At 42.7% G+C, this 26,589-nt stretch overlaps 1 protein-coding gene across 1 annotated transcript; it reads right to left on the minus strand.

Annotated features, from left to right (window-relative positions):
- Window positions 1-204: 204 nt before the first annotated feature.
- On the minus strand, window positions 205-20,845 carry Defb1 (defensin beta 1). Its single transcript, XM_021628107.2, has 2 exons — window positions 20,605-20,845; window positions 205-435 (listed from the first exon to the last, which is right to left on the minus strand). The coding sequence occupies exons 1-2, from the start codon at window positions 20,768-20,770 to the stop codon at window positions 278-280; spliced, it is 324 nt and encodes a 107-aa protein (XP_021483782.1). The 5' UTR covers window positions 20,771-20,845; the 3' UTR covers window positions 205-277.
- Between the last annotated feature and the right edge of the window lie 5,744 nt (window positions 20,846-26,589).

The raw sequence follows: 26,589 nt of genomic DNA on the forward strand, positions 1-26,589 counted from the left end.
TATTGACTTCTGTCTATTAACTGATTGTGTGTGTGAATATGTGTGTATATACAAGTGTACATAACAGTGATGTCACTCAAATTGTGATCATCATTGCTCAGGGTCAGGCAGGTGATCTGCCTTGTTCTAAGCCCTGTACTTCAGCCTTGCACCTTAAACCTCAAAGCTCTTCTAACCTGAGACATAAGCTTCATTTTTATCTGATGCAAGTAGGCTTACATTTTATTTATTAAAATACTAATTTTACAATCCCTGACTTGTCTTTTCAGTTCATTCTTCAGGTTGTCAGCTCATAACAACAGTTGGGCTTATCTGGCTTACAGGTTCCCTGTAGCCTGGTATTCAAAGGGCAGCTGGAGCGGAGACAGAATCCTCCATTTTTGAGGCATCGGTATTGATCCGTTCTGTGTCCAAGACTTGTGAGAACACCAGCACCTACAAGGGGAGAACAGACATGTTTAGACTCTTAGCTGTAACCCCAAAGATTTGAGAACATTTGGAAAATGCAAGACGGACAAGCTGGTAGCACATAAGAGAATCCTCTCTTACAGGGAATTGCCACGGAATTGATCTTGAGGCTACTAAGGAAGCCACACCTCAATATTCCAGTATGAAGAGGGGATCACAAGCCCCCACCCCCAGCCAAAAGCTATTGATAGTTGATAATTTCTAGCAATAAAAAGGTTCAGTTTTCTTTTAAAATATAACGCCTGGTAGTCAACTATGCTTTAGTACATGGAACTAAACCATCTATGGCAGCATGAATGGAATTCAGTGCATTATATAAAAGAGATGAGGGTTAAGAAGTTAGGAAAGATCAAAATGTGAAGGTGGCTCTAAGAGGAGTTGGGGGAAATCATGGGAGGGTGAATATAACTAAAATAAATTGTATTAATTAGGATTTAATAAAACATCATATCAAAAATATATACAGCAGAGATCCAAGATGGTGGCAACCAGCGCACACCTGAGGACACATGATCTGAAACTCTGAAACTGATGTGTGGAGGGGCAGCTTAAGCCAGAACATTGACAATGAGGCGTCCTGGGTTGGAGGGGACAACCTGTGAGATGAGACCATTTGAATCCAGATCACCCCCAGACATCTCTGGGGAGTGAGAGTGGTGAATATTCAACTCCCCTGCACTTCCCATTGACCCAAGCATGGGCCTCCCTGCACAGTAACTGAGACAGCAAAGGTGGGCCTTCCAGTTCTGAGGCAGTGACAGGTGGCTGTGCAGGCCTCAGTGGGCACTTGTATAGGCCTCCTAGGTCTGTAGCAGTGGCTGCAGGGTAGCAGCTAGCCCTCACAGGAGCTTTCATGCTCACAGACTGAGACAACAGAAGTGGCTACCCCAAGTAAGGGCCTCCCTGGCCAGTACGCAAACAGTGGACATCTCTGAGCCGATGGATCTCCTGAACTTTCATTTGCCCCTGCAGGCCCAAATCTGAGAGTAGAGAACAGTGGGAAAACCTGTGCTTTCAGATTAGGCCTGTGAGCAAGTGAGTGCACCTTCCAGTGAGTGCAGACAAAACCCAAATCCAGGGTACCTCTACACTAGCAGCCAGACATCGCATCTTTCCCACCCACACACCCACTGTGGGCAACATAGGGATTCTTGGGACAGTGTTCTCGACACTGAAGCTCTGTTCTGAGGATATACCAGTGGAGTCCAGGCAAACAATTTCTGGATCCCAGACAAATCTGAATACCAGGAGGACAGTACAGCAGGCCTGTAGGCCAATGAGGTATTCAGGGTACCTGTGCATGCACATTGCTCCTGTACAACCTCCTGTACCCCTTCCTGCTCTTAAGTCCCACATTCCAGGCATCTACACACTCTAGCACCCTGTCCTAAAAGGTACGCTTCCACACACACAACCATGCTTCCTTCCCTAAACTTGTCCACCTGCTCCTGCAAACTTCCTCCCTTAGCTACAGCTGAAACACCAACATTCATCTCAAACCAGAAGACCTCTCTCATCTTCCTGAAGAATACTCCAGACACCAGAGAAAGATGGACCCAGTCAGAACTACAGACTCCAGGAAAAAATTGAGAAGGTTATGGATAAGCAGATGGCTAGAGGTCAGCGTAGGAACACATCAAAAAAAAAAAAAAAAAAAAAAAAAGAATCAGGACATCATGGCTTCACCAGCAACTCCAAATATCAATGGACATGCTAATTCGTTGGAAACACAGGAAAATGATCTCAATTCCAGACTTATCCAGATATTAGAGGCACATAAAGAGGAAATAAACAAAACTCTCAAAGAAATACAGCTAAACAAATAAAGGTTCAAGCAGAGGCACAATTAGTGGCATATAGAAAAGAAACAAACAAAAAAATAGAGGCCATCATGGAAGGACAGGAATCCACATTCAAACAGATGAAGGAAATGATGCAAGACATGAAAACAGAATTAGAATCAATAAAGAAAACACAAACAGAAAAAAACCTGGAGCTGGAGAACTTAGAGAAAAGATCAGGAACCACAAAGGTAAGCAGCACCAATAGATGGAAGAGATGGAAGAGAGAATCTCAGGTGATGGATATACACTTACAGAAATTGATATATCTCTCAAAGGAAAAGTAAAATTGGAAAAGTTCCAAACACAAAATGTCTAAGCAATCAAAGACACCACGAAAAGACGAAATTTAAGAATAATAGGTCCATCCCTGATCTTAAGCTGTACTATAGAGCAACAGTAATAAAAACTGCATAGTACTGGCATAGAAACTGAATGGTGGATCAATGGAACTGAACAGAAGACCCAGAAATAAACCCACACACTTATGGACACCTGATCTTTGACAAAGATGCCAAAATCATACAATGGAAAAAAGATAATACCTTCAACAAATGGTGCTGGTCTAACTGGATGTCTACCTGTAGAAAAATGCAAATAGATACATATTTATCACCCTGCACAAAACTAAAGTCCAAGTGGATCAAAGACCTCAACATAAAATCAGACACATTAAATCGGTTAGAAGAAAAAGTGGGGAAGACTCTAGAACTCATTGGTACAGGAGACAACTTCCTGAACAGAACACCAACAGCATAGGCTCTAAGAGCAACAATCAATAAATGGGACCTCATGAAACTGAAAAACTTCTGTATAGCAAAGGACACCATCATCAAAACAAAGCGACTGCCTACAGATTGGGAAAGAATCTTCACCAACCCTTTATCTGACAGAGGGCTAATATGCAGTATATATAAAGAACTAAAGAAGCTGAAAAGCAGCAAACCAAGTAATCCAATTAAAAAATGGGGAACAGAGCTAAACAGAGAACTCTCTGTAGAGGAATATCAAATGGGAGAGATACACTTAAAGAAATGCTCAACCTCATTAGCCATCAGGGAAAGGCAAATCAAAATGATCCTGAGATTTCACCTTACACCCAATATCAAAAACTCAAGTGATAACCATGCTGGAGAGGTTGTGAAGAAAGGGGAACCATCCTCCACTGCTGGTGGGAATGTAAACTTGTACAACCACTCTAGAAAGCAATCTGGCGCATTCTCAAACAACTAGGAATAGTGCTTCCTCAAGATCCAGCCATACCACTCCTAAGCATATATCCAAAAGAGGCTCAAGTACACAAAAAGGACATTTGCTCAAACATGTTTGTAGCAGCTTTATTTGTAATAGCCAGAAGCTGGAAACAACCCAGATGCCCCTCAACTGATGAATGGATGCAGAAATTGTGGTACATCTACACAATGGAATATTACTCAGCAATGAAAAACAATGAAATCATGAAATTTTCAGGTAAATGGTGGGATCTGGAAAGGATCATCCTGAGTGAGCTGTCCCAGAAACAGAAAGATACACATGGTATATATTCACTCATATAGAGCTATAATATAGGATAAACCTACTAAAATCTGTATATCTAAAGAAACTAACCAAGAGGAAGGACTCTGACTAAAATGTTCAATCCCCATCCCAAAAGGCAATGACGATGGACATTAGAAGAAGAAAACAGGGAACAAGTTAGGAACCTGCCATATGGGGCCTCTGAAAGGCTCTGCCCTGCAGACTATCAAAGCAGATGCTGAGACATATGGCCAACTATTGGGCAGAGTGCATGGAATCTTATGAAAGTAGTGGGAAATAGTAAGAGCTGGAGAGGACAGGAGCTCCACAAGGAGAACAACAGAACCAGAAAATTTGAACACAGGGGTCTTTCCAGAGACTCATACTCCAACCAAGTACCATGCATGGAGATAACCGAGAACCCCTGCACAGATGTAGCCCATGACAGTTCAGTGTCAAAGTGGGTTAGATAGTAATAGGAAGAGGGACAGCCTCTGACATAAACTCATTGGCCTGCTGTTTGATCACCTCCCTCTGAGGGGGGAGCAGCCTTACCAGACCACAGAAGATGACAGTGCAGCCACTCCTGATGAGATTTGATAGACTAAGATCAAAAGGAAGGAGAGGGGGACCTCCCCTATCAGTGGACTTGGGGAGGGGCATGAGAGAAGAGAAGAGAAGGTGGGATTAGGAGGGGAGGAGGGAGGGTTTTATGGGGGGATACAAAGTGAATAAAGTGTAACTAATAAAAGTTTTAAAAAAAGAATAATAGGAATAGACAAAAAAGAAGATTCCAAGGTCCAGAAAATATTTTCAAGAAAATCATAGAAGAAAATTTTTCCAACTTAAAGAAAAAGATGTCCATATAAGAGGCCTAGAGAACACCAAATAGACTAGACCAGAAAAGAAACTCCTCATGTTACAAAATAGTCAAAACACTAAATCTATAGAACAAAGAAAAATATTAAAAGCAGCAAGGGAAAAAGGCCAAATAACATATAAAGATAGACCTATCAGAATCACACCACACTTCTCAACAGAAACTATGAAAGCCAGAAGGGCCTGGGCAGATGTCATGCAGACTCTAAGGGACCAGATGCCAACCCAGACTACTATACCCAGCAAAGCTTTCAATCAACATAGATGGAGAAAACAAAATATTCCATGACAAAACTAAACTTAAACAATATCTACACAGCAACCCAGACCAACAGAACATGCTAGAAGGAAAACTCCAATCCAATGTAAACAACTACATAGGATATAGATAACTTCACAACAAAAATTTAAAAGAATCATTTAATTAAAAAAATTAAATGAATCACAGTAACACCACCAACTCCACAATAAAAGGAACTAACATTCATGGGTCACTGTTATCTATCAACATCAATGGACTCAACTCTCCAGGAAAAAGACACAGACTAACAGAATGGTTGCAGAAACAAGATCCAACATTCTTCTGCATCCAAGAAACACACATCTGCAACAAAGATAAACACTACCTCATAGTAAAGGGCTAGAAAAAAAGTTTTTCAAACAAATGGACCCAGAAAACAAGCTGGGGTAGCTATCCTAATATCGAATAAAATAGACTTTCACCAAAATTAATCAAAGAAGATGAGGAGGGGCACTTCATTCTCATCAGAGTTAACCAGGAGGATATCACAATTCTGAACATCTATGCCCCAAATACAAGAGCCCATTCATTTGTAAATGAACCGTTTTCAAAGCTTAAATCACACATTAATCTCAAAAGCTTAATAGTGGGAGACTTCAAGACTCCACTCTCACCAAGGGACAAATCATCTACACAGAAACTAAATAGGGAAATAATGACACTTACTAAATCAAATGGGCCTAATAGATGTCCACAGAACTTTTCACCAAAACTCAAAAGAGTATGCCTTCTTTTCAGCATCTCGTAAAACCTCCTCAAAAATTGACCATATAGTCAGGGACAAAGCAAGCCTCAACAGATACAAGAAGATTGAAATAATCCCTTTATCCTATCAGACCACCATGGCCCACAACCCTCAACTACCACAGAAATAACAAAAAGCCTACATACACATGGAAACTAAACAACACTCTACTCAATGACATCTTGGTCAGGGAAGAAATGAAAAAAGAAATTAGAGAATTCCTAAAATTCAATGAAAATGAAGGTACAACTTACTCAAACGTATGGGATACAATGAAAGCACTGCTAAAAGGAAAATTCATAACACTAAGTGCCTCCAGAAAGAAGTTGGAGACCTCTCATACAGCAACTTAACGGCACACCTAAGAGCCCTGGGAAAAAAGAAGCAGACATACCTGAGAGTAGTAGAGGACTGGAAATAATCAAACTCACAGCTGAAATCGGTGGATTTGAAACAAAGAAAACAAGTCAAAGAATCAATGAGACCAAGAGCTGGTTCTTTGAAAAAATCAACAAGATAGACAAACCCTTAGCAAAACTAACTAAAAGGCACAGAGAAACTATTCAAATCAACAAAAATCAGAAATGGAAAGGGGGACATAACAACAGACACTGAAGAAATCTAAACAATCATTAGGTGTTACTATAAAAGACTATAAGCCACAACATTTGAAAATCTAAATGAAATGGACAATTTTCTTGATAGATTCCATTTACCAAAATTAAATCAAGATCAGGTAAATAGATTAAATAGTACTATATCCCCCAAAGAAATAGAAGCTGTCTCAAAATTCTCCCATCCATAAAAAGCCCAGGGCCAGATGGGTTCAGTGCAGAATTCTACCAAACCTTCAAAGAAGAGCTAACTGCAATTCTCTTCAAACTATTTCACAAAAATAGAAACAGAAGGAACATTACCAAACTCATTCTATGAAGCCACAGTGACCTTGATACCTAAACCACACAAAGACCCAACAAAAAAAGAAAACTTCAGACCTATCTCTCTTTTATGAACATTGTTGCAAAAATACTCAATAAAATACTTGCAAACCAAATCCAAGAACACAGAAAAGATATCATCCACCATGACCAAGTAGGCTTCATCCCAGGTATGCAGTGGTGGTTCAAATTATGGAAATCCATCAATGTAATCCAACATAAACAAACTATAGGAGAAAAACCACATGATCATCTCCTTAAATGATGAAAAAGCAATAGACAAAATCCAACACCCATTCATCTTTAAAGTCTTAGAGAGATCAGGGATACAAGGCACACACCTAAACATAGTAACTCCTAGATTAAGTTGCTGAGAAAGGGACAGAGAGTCTGTTCCAGGGATGAGCCCAGGATGGGTTATCTACCCCTAAACACGTATACACATAAACAACACTAAATGGACAGAGCAGATTGTGTTCGCATACGCATACGTACCTGCACGTTTAACACTAACAATCAAAGAAGAAGAAAGAAGTTTGAGAGGGAGTAGGGGAATGTAGGAAGGGTTGGAAGGGAAGAGAGTAGGGTGGAAATGTAATAAATACAGTACAAAAACTTCAAGAAAAGGTGAAGATGTAATGACTGTAATAGATAAAGAGAGAGAGAGGTCAAGCTTCAGTGCTAATGAATGATAACAGTACTTTATTGCCAGTAAATAATAACCCAAACAAAAATGAACACAGAAACTTTAGAGCAATTGTAACATAGATCAAATGGTTGTAAGGACAACCATATACTATTCCATTCCAAGGCTCTAAAATAAGTTCTAATAAATAAATGCTGAAATATTTTGTATCTTATCAGATTACAATAAAATAAAATTAAGAATTAATCACAAGAGAAAGTATACAAACATATTAGTATATTGAAAAAATATAGTTTGTTTTTGAAAAATCAGTAGGTCACTGAAGGAAAGGGATTAAAAATTCCATAAAAGCTGGGTGGTGGTCGTACATGCCTTTAAATCCCAGCACTTGGGAGGCAGAAGAAGATGGATATTATGAATTCAAGGACAGCCTGGTCTACATAGTGAGTTTCAGGACAACCAAAGGTAGACAGAGAAACTCTATCTTGAAAAACAAAAACAAAACAACAACAACAACAAAAAAAAAAAACCCAACCAACTTAAACAATTACTAATTACTGCAACCTGTGGGTATGTCAATAAACAGTCTAAGAAGCACATAAGTAGCTATCAGTGCTTATAATAAAATATAAGATCTCAAGTAAGATAAGGACACACCTTGAGGTATTAAAAAAGCAATACCAATCCAACCCCCAAATAAGTAACAAGGAAATAAAACAGTATATGCCAGTCAGAGCTGAAAATAATGAAATGGAAACCAAGAAACACTGCAAGGGATCAATGAAACAAAGGATTGTTACTTTGAAAAGATAAGCATGACATCATAGTCGCATTAATTAGAACATGAATTAAAAGTAAAAACTGAAGCCAATAATATTGGAGATGAATGAGGGACTATTACATTAGATACTACAAAATACCTGAGAAATTATATTGATGTGAATTGTATAATGCAGAAGAAATAGATTCACTCTTGGGGTATTTTTTACTCAAACCACAACATTTTCCCCTTGGCTTCCTAAGGAGCGTGTCCATCTCATGATGAGAATGATTTAGTCCAACTTCAAATGTACTCAGTTTTTAACAGTCCTAACCCTGTTTCAATACCCAAAGTCTCTTCTGAGACCCAAGTCAATCTCTTAATGGTAACCCTTAGTAAAATTACAAAATAAATAAAGCACACACTTTCAACGTTAAGCAGGATATACGTTGCCATTCAAAAATAAAGGACTATGGGCACAGGAAGGAAAGATTAGACCAAAGCAAAACTGAAATCAATCATGAAAAAAAAAAAAAATCTGTACCGTCATGTATAGTGTCTGAAGCCTGAGCTTCAATAGGTTTAGTTAGCACTGATGTTCTAGCTTTGCTGACTGCAACATACATTTATCTCTTAGGCTGATTCCTGATTCCATTTCCTGCATACAATTCTCCTTGGCAATGTCTCATGCCTCTGGCATCTCAAACATCTAGGGATCTCCACAACCCAGGCCTGGCCATGACAGCCTCATGCAATGGCCCCATGGGGATTCCTTGAAGGTGTTCCCTGCTACACATTATCTGCCTCCCACAGCTCTCTGTAACTGCAGAGGAAAATCCCACGACCCCCTTAATCTTGCATGTTCTCTTCTTCAAAAAGAAAAAAGTACTTTGTCAGCTTTGTCATCTCTACCTGAGATGGCCCCTGGCTACTTGGAACTCGGTTGTAGAAGCTTCTATATACAGCTCTCTCATTACTTGGAGGCCCATCCCAATGGGGCCTCACAGCGTATTTCCTGTTGTTCTTGTGCAGATTATGCAGCTTCTCCAACAGTTATGAACTCTTTTGTAGCATGTGACTGAAGTCTTAAGTTTCTTAGCGACCTTTTCTTTCCAAACTGAACATTTCTTTATTTCTTCCTACCACATTTGTTAGCCTTTGAGCTGCATAACCATAATCACTAATAGCCATGCCACAAACTCAATCCTATGCTGTATGAAAATTTACTCCTCAACAACAAAAACAAAAATCAATTCAGTACCTTTTAATTTAGCCTTACACAAATTCTCAGGTCATGGGCAGAAAGCAGCCAGATTCTTTGGCAAAATTTCATGAATGGCCTCTAGCTCAGGTAAAATTTGAATCACTTTCTCCTCTGAAACCTCATGAGCCAGGCCTCCATTGTCTGAAATTCTTTCAGAATTACTGTCTTCAAGGATCCCACTAGAATAGCTCATTTATCTCTGTTTACATAATTCGATGGCTCTTCTAGTCTAAAGCTCCAAATTCTCCCACATTTCTCAGAAAAACAGCATGATCTTGCTCTTCACAGCACAACTCCACTTCTCTGGTACCAGTTTCACTGTTGGTTGCTCATTTGTGGCTGTGATCCAGCACCAAGACCAAAGCAATTTAGGAGAGGAAGGGCTTATTTTTCTTAATGTTTCAGACAGACATCATGGTGGGGAAGGCATGATGTCTTGGTTACTTTTCTATTACATGACAAAACACCATGAACAAAGCAACGTATAAAAGAAAAGCATTAAATTGGGCTAACAGATACAAAGTCTGTGATACCGGAACAAGAGCATGTAAGCAGGGACAGCTGAGAGCTCACATCTTGATCCACAGACAAGAAGCAGAGAGAAAAGCATGCTGGGGATCAGGTTTTTGAAGTCTCACATCCCGTCCACATGTCATACCTCTTCTGACAAGGACATGGCTCCTAATTCTTTCCAAACAGTTCCACCAACTGGAGACCAAGTATTGAAAGATATGGAAGCCATTCTTATTCAACACCCCTACACACACACATACCAATAGCAACAGAACCTATAAACAAGGCGGAAGAGCAGGGAGCTGACTGGTCACATTTCATCTACATACAGGAAGCAGAGCAAGAACAGGAAGTGGAACAAAGCTACAAACTCTTAAAGCCTACCCCCCAGCTAAATACTTCCTCCAGGAAGGTTCTACCTCTAAAAATTCCATAACCAAACAGCACAACCAACTAGTGAACTAGGATTCAAATACACGAGCCAATGGGAGACATTTCTTGTTCAAACTACAACAATGCTCAAGTACTTAACTAGAGAAATAAGGCAAATGAAAGAAACAGAAGGGATACAAGTAGGAAAGAAATATAGCTAGTTGCAAATGATATGACTGTATAAAAAAATAAAAAACAAAAGTAAAAACAAAACAAAAACTAGAAAGAATCCACCAAAAGACTTCTAGATATAAAAAAAAAACATTTTTTTCAGCAAAGTGTGACCTATATAATCAATATAGAAGAATAAGTACCTTCCTTTAACACCAGTAAATAACTTGCTAGACAAGAAATCAGGAAAGCAAGTCCATTCACGATGGCCTAAAACTTCATACACATGCATAATTATATACGGTTATTTTTTACACATGCATAACAAAGACGTTAGAGACCTCCACAATTAACTCTCCAAAGCACCACAGAAAGAAAAATGACTCTAGAAAATAGAAAGACATTCTAGGCTTATGGGTCATTTCACTGCAAGTGGTCTAGAGAGTCAGGGCATTTCCTAACAGAATTCTATGCCATTCATCACAGAATAGAAGAAAACACAATCCTTAATATAGAGAAACATGAAGAACTCTAAAACAACCCAAGCATTCCTGAACAGAAAGAGCAATGTTGGTGGGATCACAACATACCTGGCTTCAAGTTATACCAAAGAGGCCTGGAAAGAGGGCTTGGAGGTTATAAGCACTGGCTGATCTTCTATACTCATAGCTCTGTCCTTTTCCTTCAAATGGCGTTTAATTTCCAGCACCCATACAATGATACAAAATCCGTGTCTAACTCCAGTGCCAGGAAGTCAAATGCCCTCTTCTGATTTCTGTGAGTATCAAGGGTGCAAGTGGTGCACAGACATACACACAGCCAAAAAAAAAAATTTTTTTTAAATTGCACTACAGAAGCATAGTAACAAAAATAACATGGTATTTGCATGGGAAAAGACACATAAAGCAGTGGAGCAGGAGGCATAGACATACCTCACACTGTTACAGTTATTTGGTTCTTGTCAAAGTTGCTATGCTAATTAATTTTTATTATGAATTTGATTAGATCAGGGAGTGACTAGCAGAGGAGAATAACAGAGCTCTAGTGTCTGTGATGGATTTCCAGAGGATTAATAAAGAGAGGAAACATGCTCTGTGAGCAGCAACACCCCATAGCCCGGGGCCAGCTGGAATAACAGGGGAAAAGAAGAAAGTCCACAGAGTTGACATCTCTGATCCTATGTGCACAGCACTGTTCTGCCACACCCCTTCACCACAGCAGATGCACACTTCTGAATCTCTCAGTCGTGACAAAAATTGACCCCGGATTGCAACAAAGACATTTTAGACATACTAGACAAAATTTTGAAGTGAGTAGATAGACATGTGAGAAGATAAAACACAGATTTTCTGAATAGTACTTGGTGATGTTTGGCTACCAAATATGTGTCAAAAAGCTCACGTTTTAAGGACCTGTTTTCTAATTAGCTCCTGGTTAATTTGGATAAGTTCTGCATTGTTTACAAGTGGAGATATATCTAAGGGAAAGAGTTCTGCAGGAAAAATCCTTATGGCATCTTTTCTCTGATGCCCTCCTCCGTATCTCTTGGCTCCTACTGCCTTGAGGTAAAGGAGCATCTTCACCACATACCCCAAAACTGTGTTCATCAGGAGTGCATGGGGCCCATCAACCATGGGCTGAGAGTTCTGACCCTCTCACTCATAATGGGTGTTTCTTCTTCTCACACTGTTCATGTCATATATTTGGTCACAATGACATAAAAGCAATCAACACTGTTATACCCAGTTCGCGAGCCCCCAAAAGATCTCCAGGAATCGACTCCGTTGCAAAACACATGAGGGTCTTTTTATTGTTAATTATAAGCTGCAGCTCGGGCCTACACAGCCCCACCACCAAAGCGGTGGGAGCTGAGCGCCCTGCCCCAGGTTAGTTGGGTGATTTATAGATTCTGGTCCATCCCAGCATGCCCAAGGCAGGGGCAATTCCTGCCTGGCAAGCATCTATTGGTCAAGGTGCTACATTTTGAATCGATTGGCTATAGAAGGTCCCCAGACCATTAATGACCAGGTGTCCCTCCCTAGGGGGAGGGTCCAGTTTCCTAGCAACTGTATCTCTAGTGGGTGGGGAAAGATCGCAGCGAGGTAGCTCTCCCCTCAGGGAACTTACTGCTATACCGCGCCTACTCTACATAGTCTTAACGATCGCTGCTTATCTTTTGGTCTCTCAACACAAACCCCAGTAGCTCAGGAAATAGTAGTGATGATTGAAAAGTGAGATTTCATGAATTATAAAGCTTTTGCAAAACAAAGAAAACAACAGAATTAAGAAACAGCAACCAAATCGGAGAAACTCCTTGCCAACTGTTCATCTTGCAGAGGGTTAATATCTTGGAAATGTGACACCAAATTCAACACCAAAAGTTAAATGCCAAAAGAGAAAATCATCTCACAATTAAAAGGACAATGAACTAAACAGATTCTCTTCAAATGGAAAATTTGAATACCAATGATTGCGTGAAAAGCTAGTAAGCCTCTTCATTCTCCAGGGAAATGCCAATCAAAACAACACTGAGTTTTCATCTCTCTACAATCACATTCACCAAGAAAACAATAACAAGCCATGATGGTGAGGACACCGAGAAAGAGGAACAGCATGTATTTCCAGGAGGAATGTGAAGTAGTGCTGCCCCTACAGCAATCCGTATGGATTTTCCTGAAGCTGTGAAGAAAAAAACTGTGTTGTATCAGTGATGATCATCTACATAGCCTGGACGAAACACAGCTGCCCCAATGACGGATGCTGGCCTTGCTGAGGATCCACATTGTAGGAGACAGAGTTGATTCCTGCCTCTCTGTCTTTACAAAACCTAGATGCCAGCTAACAGTAGAACTACTCTGTGATCCAGACCACTAGCCTGAGGTGTGCGCCCAAAAGGATGTAAGTTAGCACACCACAGTGGTACCCACAGATCCAAGCCACTTCAGTCACTAGTCATAGCAGCCAAGGCATGGAACCTACTCAGATGCCCTTAAGCAGATGAGTGCACATGTAAAGTTCTCTTCTGCCACAGGGAAGGGAGTGTGTGCCATTTGAAGGAAAGTGATGGAAGTGAGGAGCATCAGGCAAGAGGATAGGATGGTCTCAGAGAGACGAGTAGCACGGATGTTCCCTCACACATGGAACCTAAGGGTGTGAATGAGTGCACACAGAAGAAAGGGAAATAGAAGTATGATAAGAGAAACAGGGTAGGGATGGGGTAATAAAGAGATGAATTTGTTCAAAGTCCATGATACTCATGAATGAAAATAGAACTTGAACCACACTGTATTGTATATTAAATATGTACTAGTTTGAAAAGGCAGGAACTAATAAGCTCATAGGTTTCAATAATCTCTTCCATTAAGGGTACAAACAGCTATGGACTCAGTGTCAGTGTTTTTGTTTGTTTGTTTGTTTTTTGTTTTCTCAAAAAGCTTTATTTTGCTTCATTTTACATCATCAAAATTATTGAACTCCATAGAGATTTTCTATTGTGTTAGTGGAATTAAGCTCTCTACATTTGTTTTTTTTTTTTTTTCAATGCAGTTTATTCAGGAACCTTGAACAATCCTCGGACCCTGGGGAAAGCCAGCCCACAGCTTAAATAGCCTCTGGGTAGCCAACCCAGGCGTGCCACGTGGGCAATGCAGATAGGTCCACATACATGGAAGCAAGCCAGATCCTCAGCCTTAGCCAAATGTGGAATTGTTTGTGACAGAGAGCACTCACCATCAGGAAGGTGGAAGGCTGCAAATCTGTCTAAACAATTGTCGAGCTATATTTTAGGTAATTGGACTGGAGAATTCGATACTACGATGGAGCAGCTGAGAGTGGCCATTGTCACAGTAAATTCTACCAGAGTGGACGCAGGACTAGCCACAGGATTATCATCATGGATTGCTGCAGCCATGAATCATCTGAAGGAATGGGCGGGCATGGGAGCGTTAGCAGACCTTCTGGTGTTGGTCTCCTTGGTTTGTCTACATTTGTTTTAAGGACAGAGATGTTTCCACTGTCCAGAGTATTTTATCTGTGATTTCTCCTGAAGTCTGATGGGCCAGGGAAATACTCCAAGTACTTCTCAGTCATGTGACTCAACCTCTAAGTGTTAGAAATCTCTCATCTTTATATTATCATGTTAAATTTATGAACAGTTCATATGCAGACCTAGCTACACAATTATAATTTATTCTAGGAACTATAAACTAGAAAACAACCCAACTTTATAAAACAGATATTTTTGAAGAGCTGGACTCAAGCCTTGGGTGTGTGGAGCCAGTGTATGTCATGTTGAATAAGAAAAACCAGTGTTACAGAGCTTAAGTGTTGAATGTTGTCTCTCATACAGGGATGAAGTTGCCCTGGGTCTAAGAGTGATGCTATTGAAGCTGTAGAAAAGGAAAAAGGAGAATTAGGAGGAGCAATGGGGCTTTAAGTACAACCACAAGGTATTGTTTGGGAAATGCTACAGCAAACGCAGCTACTTTGTGTAGTGTGATGTCAGCGTTGTAGCCACACTGTGCTCTAGAACAAATCTCCTGTATGACCTGTCCCTGAGCACCTCTCCCCTCAAATTGAGAACCGAGGAGCCAAGATTGTCCTGTATCCCCAGTTCTCCTACCCCAAGGCCGCTCATTTCTCCTTTATGGCTGGCTAATGAATTTATAGTTGTTCTTAGTTATCCAAAGAATGCAGTGCCTCACCTAACTTGCAGACAGGAAAACTGACTTTATTGTCATAAATTCATAATAATTTAATTTTATGTAAATATGATTTGCAAGCCTGATTTTCATACCAGGCACATACAGGTAGAATAATCTACCCTGTAATTATTCCTTACTTACTAATTTATTCTTTGAAATTTTCATATTTTTGAATAATACATTCTAGCGGCATTCATCTCTCCACTCCCACCTTAACTAACCTGGCATAGGACTTGGTCAATTTAACATGACCTGGCATAGGGCAGATGCTTAAGGATTTAAGGAAGAATAACAAAAAAAAAAAAAAAAATACTAACGAAGAAGGTTACTAAAAGACTGAGTGCAATATTTGATCTTTATATATAAGAGATCTGTGAAAACAAAATTTCTTAAGTAGCCTTTCAGAACTAAGATACGGGATGGAGGCGGGGTCTGAGAATAAACACGTGCAGATCAGGCTGCCGATGCTGGTACTTTGAGTCCTCCGTTTCTCCATTTTAAATCCACCCTGAGCCCCGTGGGTGGGACTCAGATTGTATGACGGAATTATAGACAAATGTGAAGTCTTAAAGTAAACATTGCAAGGGAAGATTAAAGAATTTCCGATGAAAAGATAAAGTATTTAGAGTAAAAGACCTTCCAGTTTAAATAGAATGGATTGCTCGAGGACAATATTTTGAGGAAATCCGAGGTTCCTGTTCACCCATTTCTCCCACGGGACGCACAGGTAGACTTGGCGTTGGAACTCGCACTTGCGGAGAGCTCAGAGCCGTGGGAGAGAGAGTGGATACGAAGCGTGGGAGAGAACCTCAGACGCAGAGGAAGCGTCTAGAGTTTCTTAATAGTGACTGTAGACCCACACCTTGGGCCTCCCAGGGAGCAGAGCCTGAACGTCAGCAGCCGTAAGCAGTAACTTGCCGAGTCCTTGCTATCTTTCTGTTGAGAGAAAGTCTGCCAGGACAAGGAAATGTGCTGCCAGCGTGCTTGGGAGTGGCCAGGAGGAAGCCGGTTCCTCCAACCGGAGGTGTTAAGAGTCAACTTGGAGGTGGCGTGTTTGTGTAGTCCTAACTGAGGCTTGAGAGGGGGCGGGCTGTGTCTATTCCATCTGTGTAAGCCACGGGGGGCGGGGGGAGAGGCCATCAGCTACACTTGCCACTCCCAGAAAAAAACAACCAAAGGGCAGACCAGCTCAGGGACGGAAGAAGTAAGGCTCTCTTCTCAATTCAAGTAGCTCGCAGTACCCTAGTTCAGCAGGAAACCGAGGCTGGCTTCAGTCCTCTGTTTAACTTCATGGAGCTTGCTGAGCGAGAATGTGTGGCTGCTGATCTCTTCGGGGATCTGAGTGGATCGTCAACCTGATTGAGTCATGGAAAGAACTGTAGAACAGTCGTGGCGTAGCCCCCATGTGGAAGAAGTCCTGGGACACTCCGGTCACGCTCACAGAGCTGTCCCTGTTTGGATGTTGCTTTGGAGCACGTCTGTTGAACACTACACCCTGCTGGTCGGCGCCCTCTCCAACCAGACAGAGGGAGGCTGCACCACTGGTTTTTTTCAACAGGATGTGTGGTTTCTAGACCGGATCTGGAGACTATAGCAGGTGGCTTTCTATCACCAAAAGCTTTTTCAGGAAGTGGAAGGGGCAGAAAGAATTAGGACAGTCAGGTCAGGGTGGGGATTCCTGGCTGGGGCGCTGAGGAGGAAAGGGCGGCGGCTGGGGTCACACAGTGCTAGCGCCCGGAGTCATTTACCTGTTTCACAGCAGGGAATAGGCTCAGCCTAGCAGGGCTGTGTGTAGAGCATGCAGGTAAGGAAGGTAGGAGTTTGTGGAGCTGTGAATGCCTGTATCTGTGGGCTGGATTAATTCTCTGTCCTGCAGGGTTTATGGACAGTGCAACGGGGGATACGTGATGTTGGTGGTTGCAGTTCCCAGGAACTGGCTCATGTCACCTTGGATTGGTCTGTTGTGAGCCTCCATTCTCAAAAAGCCATTTTCCATTTTGTCACTGCCTCAACCCATCATTGATGCCTGCTTCACAAGGCATCACTTGATCTGGCCCTGACCATTCCTGGATTTGCGCATAGGATTTCTATGCTTCCCCTCCCCCCCCCCCCCCAACCACAACAATGCTTCCTTGCATAGCCCTGCTATACCTCCAAGCCTTGATCGTTCCTACGAAGTCATAGGAGAGCTGAGGTCTGGAACTGAAGCCCTGACTGTCTTCGCTTACTCATAAGATGTAGTTATGGACATTGACACTCTGCTCCTCTTAGGAATATTGTGAGGACTCGGTGTAAATGTCCTATTGGTTTCTTTCTCTCCATCTTTTAACACACGCTGCCTAGCCTCTTGACTGACACATGCAATGTCCTCAGTAGCCAGGCATCACAGGGTTGCATGTCCAGCGGTCTGAAGGAAGGCAGTAGGGAGTGATGGGGCCTGCAGAGGTCAGGACCCCTGTGCAGTCCCAGCCCACTGTGGCAAAGTAAGAATAGAGCCACATCTTTTGTGGTTGCAACACAAAGACAGGAGCCTAAATTTGTGTGGCATGTTGCCAGTGTTAAATGTCCAGAAAGAGGGAAGGTTTTAAACACCAGGCCAGCCAGAACGAGCTCTGTCTCTCCTTCCATCTCAGCCTCTTCAAAGAAGCCTTGCTTGATGTCTCGGAGAACAGCATCTTTTCACACAGTCTCTGCAGCCGTTTCCAGGCTAGTCAGAGCTACTTGCTTGTATAATCAGCTTATTTTTTATATTAATTACTGTTTTGTTTTTTTTTACTTTGTATCCTAGCTATAGCCCCCTCCCTCGTTCTCTCTCAATCCCTGCCCCTCTCTAAGTCCACTGATAGGTTAGGTCCTCCTCCCCTTCATCTGACTCTAGTTTATCAGATCTCATCAGGACTGACTGAAGTATAATCAGCTTTTTGTGCTGTGTTTTATCTTTGAGTTTATAGAGAGCCTGAGATCTCTCCCTGGTGTCCCCTCCTTTTGCAGTATCTGTTCATGTTCACAGCTCACTAAGTATTTGCTCAGTGGCAGCCTCAAGCACCCTTGGTTTCCAAAGACCTAGGCTGAGATCTTGTTATGTTAACCTCATTCTGTTTCCGCAGACCATTTGTACAGGGAGATAGCGGAAAGCCCATTTCTTTATCTGCCAGGAAGAAAAGCTGGTCAACTAGATGGTCCTGTCTTGTGGAGTCCTGTGGAGCAGACAGATGAGGCAAGGTCGAAGGACCCTGCCAGAAATGGGGATAGGGTAGGGCACTGGTGCCTGTGAGAGCTCAAACAGGATGTGAAATCAGGCCACACTCATATAGCCTCCCAGAAACAGAAGCCAGTCCTCTCCACACGGAACCGTGAGTTTAGCGGGCAGTATAGGCTCAGACACAGTGAGGGTGGACGGAACAAAGCAGCCTCATTGGCAATGGCGAATGCAAGGACTGATGGGCACAGTGTCTAGCTAGACATAACTGTTTCACAGTGTACGCATTCCTCCATAAAGCAACCGGTATGTCACAGACCTATGTGATTTTTACCTACAATCTATGACTGTATCCAAACAAAGCAAATCAAGAACTGTCAAAATTCACACACCAAGCCTAGGCCGTGCACATGCAAGGTCCACCAGCAGCCTGGCTCTGGAGACTCCGGGGAGTCTGCAGGTTTAATGCAGAAGACACCTGGGGGATTTCATTCTTCCTCCCCATCTAGAGCATCCAGGCCAGAGCAGGGTATCAATCCCAGAGGAAAATACTTTTACCAAACAGCACCTTTCCCTGTGGTCAATGGAACCTAGCAGTATGGCAGGAACTCTGTAATGGTCTTCCTTGGCCCTTGGGACTCAGGGTGATCTGAACTGCATAAGACTGGCTTTTGGGGGTGAGATGGGCTCTGCTCATTGCTATTTCCAGACAAGTGGCTGGAGAATTCTTATACCAGCAGGTTACACAGATAGAATATTTGTATCCTAAAAGAATACAGTAGAGTATCTCTACCTAGGAATTTCTAGTAATTTTGGTAAGTGGCTCTAGATCTCAGCTTCGTTCTTATGATGAAGGATCAGGAACTATGTCTGAGTCTATGCTATGAATGAGTTGACTAGGATCACATTTAGAGTACTAGGCAAAAAGAAGAGAAGAAAGAGAAAGAAGAGAAGAGAAGAGAAGAGAAGAGAAGAGAAGAGAAGAGAAGAGAAGAGAAGAGAAGAGAAGAGAGAAAATTAGCTGGATGGTTAGTGGTACACACCTTTAATCCTGGCACTCAGAGACAGAGGCAGGCTGATCTTTGAGTTGGAGGTAAGCCTGGTCTACAGAGCAAGATCCAAGATGACCAGGGCTCACAGAGAAACTCTGTCTCACAAAACAAACAAACAAACAACAACAACAAAAAAAGTCTTTATCTTGAAAATTATGCTTTTAAATTTTCTTGAATTTAGGCCACAGGAAGGAAATTTCTCCTTCTTACTCAGTGAAAGCATTTCTACTCCCACCCACAACACACACCAGGACAGGTGTATCAGTGTGCTCTGTTGTCGGTGTGTGCTGGCATTTTCTAGACCCTAAAAAAGTGTAACTTATTAAACACATCTCTTCGCCTCTCTAATGGGCCATTACCTCATTATGAAAAGCAGAATGTTGAAAATGCACCTGGTCTCAGATTTCACTAGGTTAAATTAGGGCATAACTATTTTCAAACTCATACCTCCAGAGGCTAGCATGCTAGCCTGCAAAACAAACAAACAAACAAACAAACAAAACAGGATTTTCCAGAGAGTTTCACAACTAAAACTCTTTCCTCGGGACCCTCCTGACACAAATATGGAAACTAAAACTCAGAAATATATGACTTTCTCAACATTACCTTGAGAGATGGCTGTGGAAAGAAATCTATCCTTAATCACTGCTTCAGGGTCCTGCTGGCTCCTATGTCAGGGACAGGCCGCTTTGGCCCAGAGAATGTGGGCATCTTTTGGACAGACAGGAAGCCCTCCATTTGACTGGTAAGATCTCCTTGCCATAAGAACGTGACTGCTGGGGAATGTGAAAGGTCACCTGTCATCTCTTGACTGCGTACCCGGTGTTTCCAGGCATATACAACTGGCTGAGCTGGCCGGGTGAAGGGCATTCGGTGTCGCTCTGCCTGCAGCAGGATTCTCAGGGAGGCCCCACCCAGAGACCCAGTTGAGGCTAGCGTCTGTCTCTGGATCAAAAAGCTAGTCTCTCCCTGTGAAGAATCTTACCACAGACAAAGCAGACTCCTACACATGAGATATCCTATATTCTAGAGACCACCACAGCATGGAGATACTGACTACTCTCTCTGAATCTCTGCCAGCTCATTCTGCTGCTACCGAGGGTTGTTGACCACAGGCCACACAGGATGCTCTGTCACTTGGCTTGCAAGACCAAGAGGCAGCTATTTTCTGTTCCCCCTTGGCCTCTGTGTCCGCAGTCCCAATCAGAGCCATCAACGAGTTCCCAAGGCTTACCTGGTTCCATCTGGGAGAAGAGAAAAAATATCACCAGAAGAAAGTAGTAAGTTTTCATGGCGGTGGCAGTCGGTCCAGAGTGCAGAGAGGACGCGAGACTCCCGGGTACCTGAACTGACATGTGAGGCCTGAATGAGCTTGTTTTTAATAAGAACCCTGGTTGCATAACCTCATAACGAGCTGACAGGAGGCGTTGCAAACCACAGCGAAGTTCTAATGACAACTCATGTTCTTCAGCCTGAGGAGAGTCCAAGTCCTGTGGGCATGTTACCTCTTTCCAGCTTTAGCTGGATTTTAATTTCAGCCTGGAAAGCAGAAATAGGCATCTCTTGTCCAGCCTGCTCTGGTTCACAGGTTGGAATTCTAAGCAACCCCACCAAGACCTCTTGGGTTAGGTAGGTTCACAGAGCCTATAAATAGTCCAACATCCCAAACAGGTTCTGGCCCCAGGCTGCTATGGTTCCCTTCTGTTTAGCTGTTTCCTTTACAGTGCTGAGGACTCATCTCCTCTTTTCATAATGGTGAATTGATTAAAGGGATGAAAGCAGCAGTGGGGGCTGATTTCTTGTCTCTGTATTCAGACCTTCCTTCCTGAGGGTCTCAAACCATCTACTGCTTCCACTGGGCACCTGTTTTGGGGTGTTCCAACTCTGTCTCTGCAGCTAGCATCTGAGCTAAGTTCAGGGAGGTGCAACTGTCCACTTGGTACATGGCCTTAGTCAGGCTCTTAAGAATGTAGTTATTGTACTGTTTTTAAATATCTTATTTTGCATTGAATTTCCAGTGCTAATCTGTGAGCAGGTTTCCTAGAATATTATGAAGGATCTTAATCACAGGAAGCAGTAAATGGCTCTACCCAACATGCAAGAGTGGAGTTTATTAGGGGGATGCTGAGAAGCTCGTAGAACCATTGTTGGGGATGGAGGGCTGAGCTTGTGGCTGAGTCTAGACAAGGTCTAGTCATTGACCTAATGAGAAGCCTAGGCTGCAGCCACTTTGTAGGAGACACCAGCACAGACTCTACAGAAACTACTGCCACCAGCAACAGAACATATACCAAGACATACACCTTCCAGATACCCACTCCCCTACACACACACACACACACACACACAAGCACACACACATGAGCACACACAAACATATATATAGAAGTATACATACACACAAGCACACATATACAAATACAAACACAAACATACACACAAGTGTATACACACACGCACACACATGATCACACATACAAACATATATGGAGAAGCCTACACAAGTACACATAGGTGAGTACACACACAGGCACACACACAAATACACACAAGTGTGTATATGCACAATAACATGCACAAACATACATACAGAAGTATATGCACACAAGCACACATATACAGACACACACACATATTCACACAAAGCATCCATTTATCTCTCCATATATATATATATCATATACATGAGAGAGAAAGAGGCAGAGATAGAGGGAGACAGAGAAAGAAGGACTAGAGGAGAATCAGAGATGAAGAGAAATTGAGAATGGCAAAGACAGAGACAGATGCAGGTCGGAGAGGAGAAATCCAGCATCAGAGAGAAAGAGAAATAGAGCAAGACAAGCACAGAGGGAGACAGACTGTGAGAGGTTTACACAGAGAGATTTGTTTCTCTCTCAAGCCAACCTTGGCCCTTCTCTCCCTGTAGCCATGCTCCAAAGCTGTATGCTTCCTCGGCTGCTGGAGACCCAGTCGTAAGGTTGGCTACAAGAGATTCTGGGAAAGCAAGGCCGTTTGGTGCTTATTCAACAGCTTGGAGGGCTGATTATATCTCCCCATCAGTTTTCTGAAATGGAGAATCCCTCAGATGCCCAAAGAATGTAAGATGCTGGCTGTATCATAAGAACTACTAAGTATGTATTACATAAAGATCCAGGTCACATTCACTCACATAGGCACATTTACTTGATTCTCATGTATGCGTCAGGAAATATTCAGTGGCTCTGTGCATGATGACAGAAAAGTTTCTTTGAAAAGTTTTCACTCAGGGTATAGGTGACTGAAGATAACATGAAGTTAAGTTCTCTAATGAACTTTGGCGACACTTCGTTTTTAAAGCTGTGCTTACAGAACCTTAGCCATCCTGTGATTATTTTTCTAGTTTATTTCTCGGAAGGAACCTTCATTCCGGCATGGAACCCTCTCTATTTCCCCACATTTCCTCAGTGGTGCTTGTGAGGAGTGTATGGCCTTTTCTTGGTACCTCCATAAGACTGAGAAGCCATGACTAGTCCAAAGGCTAGGAGAAGAGGGTTGGAGGCCTATCCCAGCGTACAGAACCCAGTGCAGCATCTGCTTCAGCAGAAAGCATCACAGTGGCTTCACATAGGGTAGGGTTCCAGCCCTTCTCCATTAGAGATCACCAAGGCAAGGCTTTGGCTATCAGAAGTCCCTGTCAGGGGGATATAAGAAAGGAGACATCCATCTTGTCCTTCTCCCCAGGAATCACCCATTTTCTACAGTGTTTCTAGTTTGGAACTATCTCTTGATGTCATACTCCAAAGAGGATATTATCAGTACTCAGAACTGGTCTGTGACCTCAGCTCCTAACTGTGACCTGGCAGGTGGGGCCAAGAATAGACCCTTGTTTGTCTGATAATGTGGATATCATCAGTGCTCAGTTCTGTCTAGAATTGCCACAGACTCACAATATCTAAGCTGGAGGGGACTTAACCAGCAGCTATTCCGAGGTCTTCCCGTTTCTATAAGGGCCCAGGGCTGCATCAAGCAGGGCTGTAACCTTTCCCCATCAAGCCCTGAACAACTGTGATACATTTATGTCATTTGTCAGCCCTCACGGATGAGCTTTTGTATAAGAAAGGCCTTCTGGTAGTTAGGGAAGGAAAGAGAAAGTGAATTTCATTCCAGAGGAACAGATGTTTTGTGGATACAGAAAATAATTCCAGGAAGAAGAGATTGGTTCAAGGTCACATCATGAATGGTGGCAGGGGAGGGAGGTTGGAAGGTCTCATTGAACTTTCCAGGCCAACAGTCCATGATTCACCTATTCAAGACCTAAGAGTGGGCTATTCCACCTGGACTAAGGCTGAATGATGACACCCAGAGAGTCTTTAAGCTACTCTTCACCCTCAACCTTGACTCTAGTTTCTCAGGGTCAAGGAATCTGGATATACCTACGGCTCTCTCGAGAGCTCTTGACTTACTAAGATCTGCATTTTTTTCCCATCATTAAAACTATTTTAAGGTTATTGCTAAGGTATTCTTTGGGTATGTGTGCATATTATCTATATCTACATCTGTGATGGCCTCTTTTATGTTGGGGACTGAGTACACTCACTTGGCCATTAGGCTGCCTGAGCCTCTGGGGTGTTTCTTGATGTTAACACTGTTGAAAACAGAAACGTTTGGAAGCATTTCAGGAATTCAAGGAATGAATCTGTCTTCATTCAGTTTATTTTGAGCATGGAGGAGATGGCTGCAAGCCTTCGGTGAAGAAGCAAACTTGCCCCGTGGGTTTCATCAGTCCTGCCGGAGTCCTCCCAAGTCTGCTGCAATCCAGTCTTCTCTGCCGAAGCTTTTGTCGATTAAATTTACAGAAAGGGGTAGATACCAGGAGTCTGGAGCTGCTATAGTTGTCAGCACAGGGATGGGGGGGAGAGAGTGATAGAGAGAAGAGGGAAGGGGAGGCAGTGGCCGGGTGAGAATCCCAGAGTGAAGAGGTAGAAGGCCAACTCAGAGAGGCAGGGCTTGGACAGAACTGGCTGAACAGGATGTTACACAGTCATGGGTCACCTGTCATCCTCAGGTTCAATTTCAGTTCTTTGCTATTTTCAGAATCAGTGTTCAGGCCAGCAGCCCTTCCTGAAGCAGCCTCTGGAGGAGAGTCAGCAGCAGCACCAACCCTTTTGACACATTCTCCAAATGACCACACCACCGGTTTGAAGTTTATACACATCTTATACTGTGTTTCTGAAAGCGAACATTTTCAGTTTTAGCATTTGGAAGTTAAGGTGGATCGGACAATCTAACTGCTGTGATGCAGGCCCCTCCATTGCTCCCTTTCCCAAACCATAACACTGTAAACCTTATCACCAGTAGTGATTATGAAAGAAACACTTTACTGTGTCTTCATGGGAGTAGTAGGCTCCACTGGTATACATGTATGCATGCATACATACACACATTTTCCCTTGATTTATTTACTCAACTAATATCAAAAGTGGGCACGTTCTTTATGAAGTGCTGGCCTGGATCTAAGGGATATAAAGAGGAATACAGTCCTAGTCCTGTCCTCCAGAACTCATAGGCTTGAGGTATCAGTTAAATGAGAAGCAGCTTACAATCAGGGTTTGAGCCCACTCTTGGCTTTCTGTGGGAGACCTGGAGGAGACGAGAAATTTGCTCTTGTGGGGGCCGAGCAGAGCATTGTGGGGGAAGCCTCATTCATAAGATGGTGAGTAGGAGGTCCCTGAGTGCCTGTCTTAAGAGCCAAAAAAGCAAAAGAGCACACTGTAGACACAGCATGGCTCTGGGGATCTGTACCCCCAGCCTTACCTTGAAGGACTTGCTAAGCTTCTTGAGTCTCTATCTTCCCCCTGAAGAATGGGAGGATGCTGCAGACAAGAGCTGGTTCAGATTGACTGTCTACTTGGGGAAGATGCTTTCAAATCTAGGATATAAATTATCTACAGGAAAGGAGAGGCTTGAGTGAAGGTTGTCTTGGGATCATTCTTTGGGTCACAGCACCTTGGAGATTCTGCCCTTTGTCCCGGGGTTTGCTCTTGATCTGTATCCCAATGCTAAATAGTCGTCTTAGGGTATAAAGTTTGCATCAGAGAGACTTGGAGAGGCTGACTGTGGGCAGGACAGATGGGAGTTCTCATTCTTAGTATAACACTGAAATAGTATGTAAGTGTCAAGTGCTAAATTCCATGGTAAAGGAACATTCATAGCTCCTTATACAGGACAGGGATTAACCTATATAAATGCAGGGAAGTTCCTTCAGAGTCTAAAACATTGTAAATTTTACATTATTTATTAGTGTGTGTGTGTGTGTGTGTGTGTGTGTGTGAGAGAGAGAGAGAGAGAGAGAGAGAGAGAGAGTGTGCTTGTGATGGTGTGCTTGTGGGTGTATGTGCCACAACGCACACGCAGAGACATTTGGATGTCAGAGGAAAACTCTCAGGAGCTTGTATCTTCCTTCCACCATGTGTATTCCTGGGATCAAACTGAAGTCATCAGGGGCTTTCACAGGCCAGGCCATCTCTCCAGCAGCAGGTGTGGAAGTTTTAAAGCTGGGAGGTAAGTGATGAGATAGCCTGTTTAGGCAAAGGAGTAAGATGCAGGGGGAAAGATTTGGGTGTCCTCAGCAGAGTAGCAGAACCCCCAGTGGCTGCATTTCGGGGGCTGATGGAAGGAAAACTGGAAGGCAAAGGGTAGACGAAGGGAAATAACAGTTTTTAGAAGGAGTACCTGTCATACATACCTCAGACACCTTGCCAAAGATTTGAGACTTTCTTCCAGGGGCAACTGAAAATCATTAGGAGAACTTTGTCATTTATACTGTCGAAGAATATGTGTCACCATTTAGCCAGTTCAGTATCACTAAGTAAATTCTTGTTACTATGATCCCATCCCCACTAACCATCCCCAAATCACTAACACATTTCAACCCCAAACCCTGAACCCATGAAGTTCTTTCTCTCCATTGCCCCCAACACCACCTATCTCATTTTATCTCTCTCTGAGTCTGATCCCATACAATGCAGCCGTACAGCAACACCAAAGAAAGTCCCTAGCAGAGATGGTTGCTATCATTCCTCAGACAGAGACACCCGTCTCCGGGTCAGATGCTCAGCATGCCTATTGTAACCATCAGTTCCCAAAGCAACTGTGTGCTCTGGGTACTGTTAATCTGGTTTAATACCTGATGACATTTGGCTGGAAAGTCTGAGGACTTGCTCAGTGACAAAGCAGGCAG

The sequence above is a fragment of the Meriones unguiculatus genome, chromosome 4 (assembly GCF_030254825.1).
Source record: "Meriones unguiculatus strain TT.TT164.6M chromosome 4, Bangor_MerUng_6.1, whole genome shotgun sequence".
Taxonomy (NCBI): domain Eukaryota; kingdom Metazoa; phylum Chordata; class Mammalia; order Rodentia; family Muridae; genus Meriones; species Meriones unguiculatus.

What these genes read in the sequence shown, in the direction of transcription:
- Defb1 (XM_021628107.2), bottom strand. Translation starts at nt 20,770, where the DNA reads ATGCAACCAGGGTTCTTATTAAAAACAAGCTCATTCAGGCCTCACATG. An exon ending in CTTCTCCCAGATGGAACCAG is followed by an intron (nt 436 to 20,604) that starts GTAAGCCTTGGG and finishes CTCCCCTTGTAG; the next exon opens with GTGCTGGTGTTCTCACAAGT.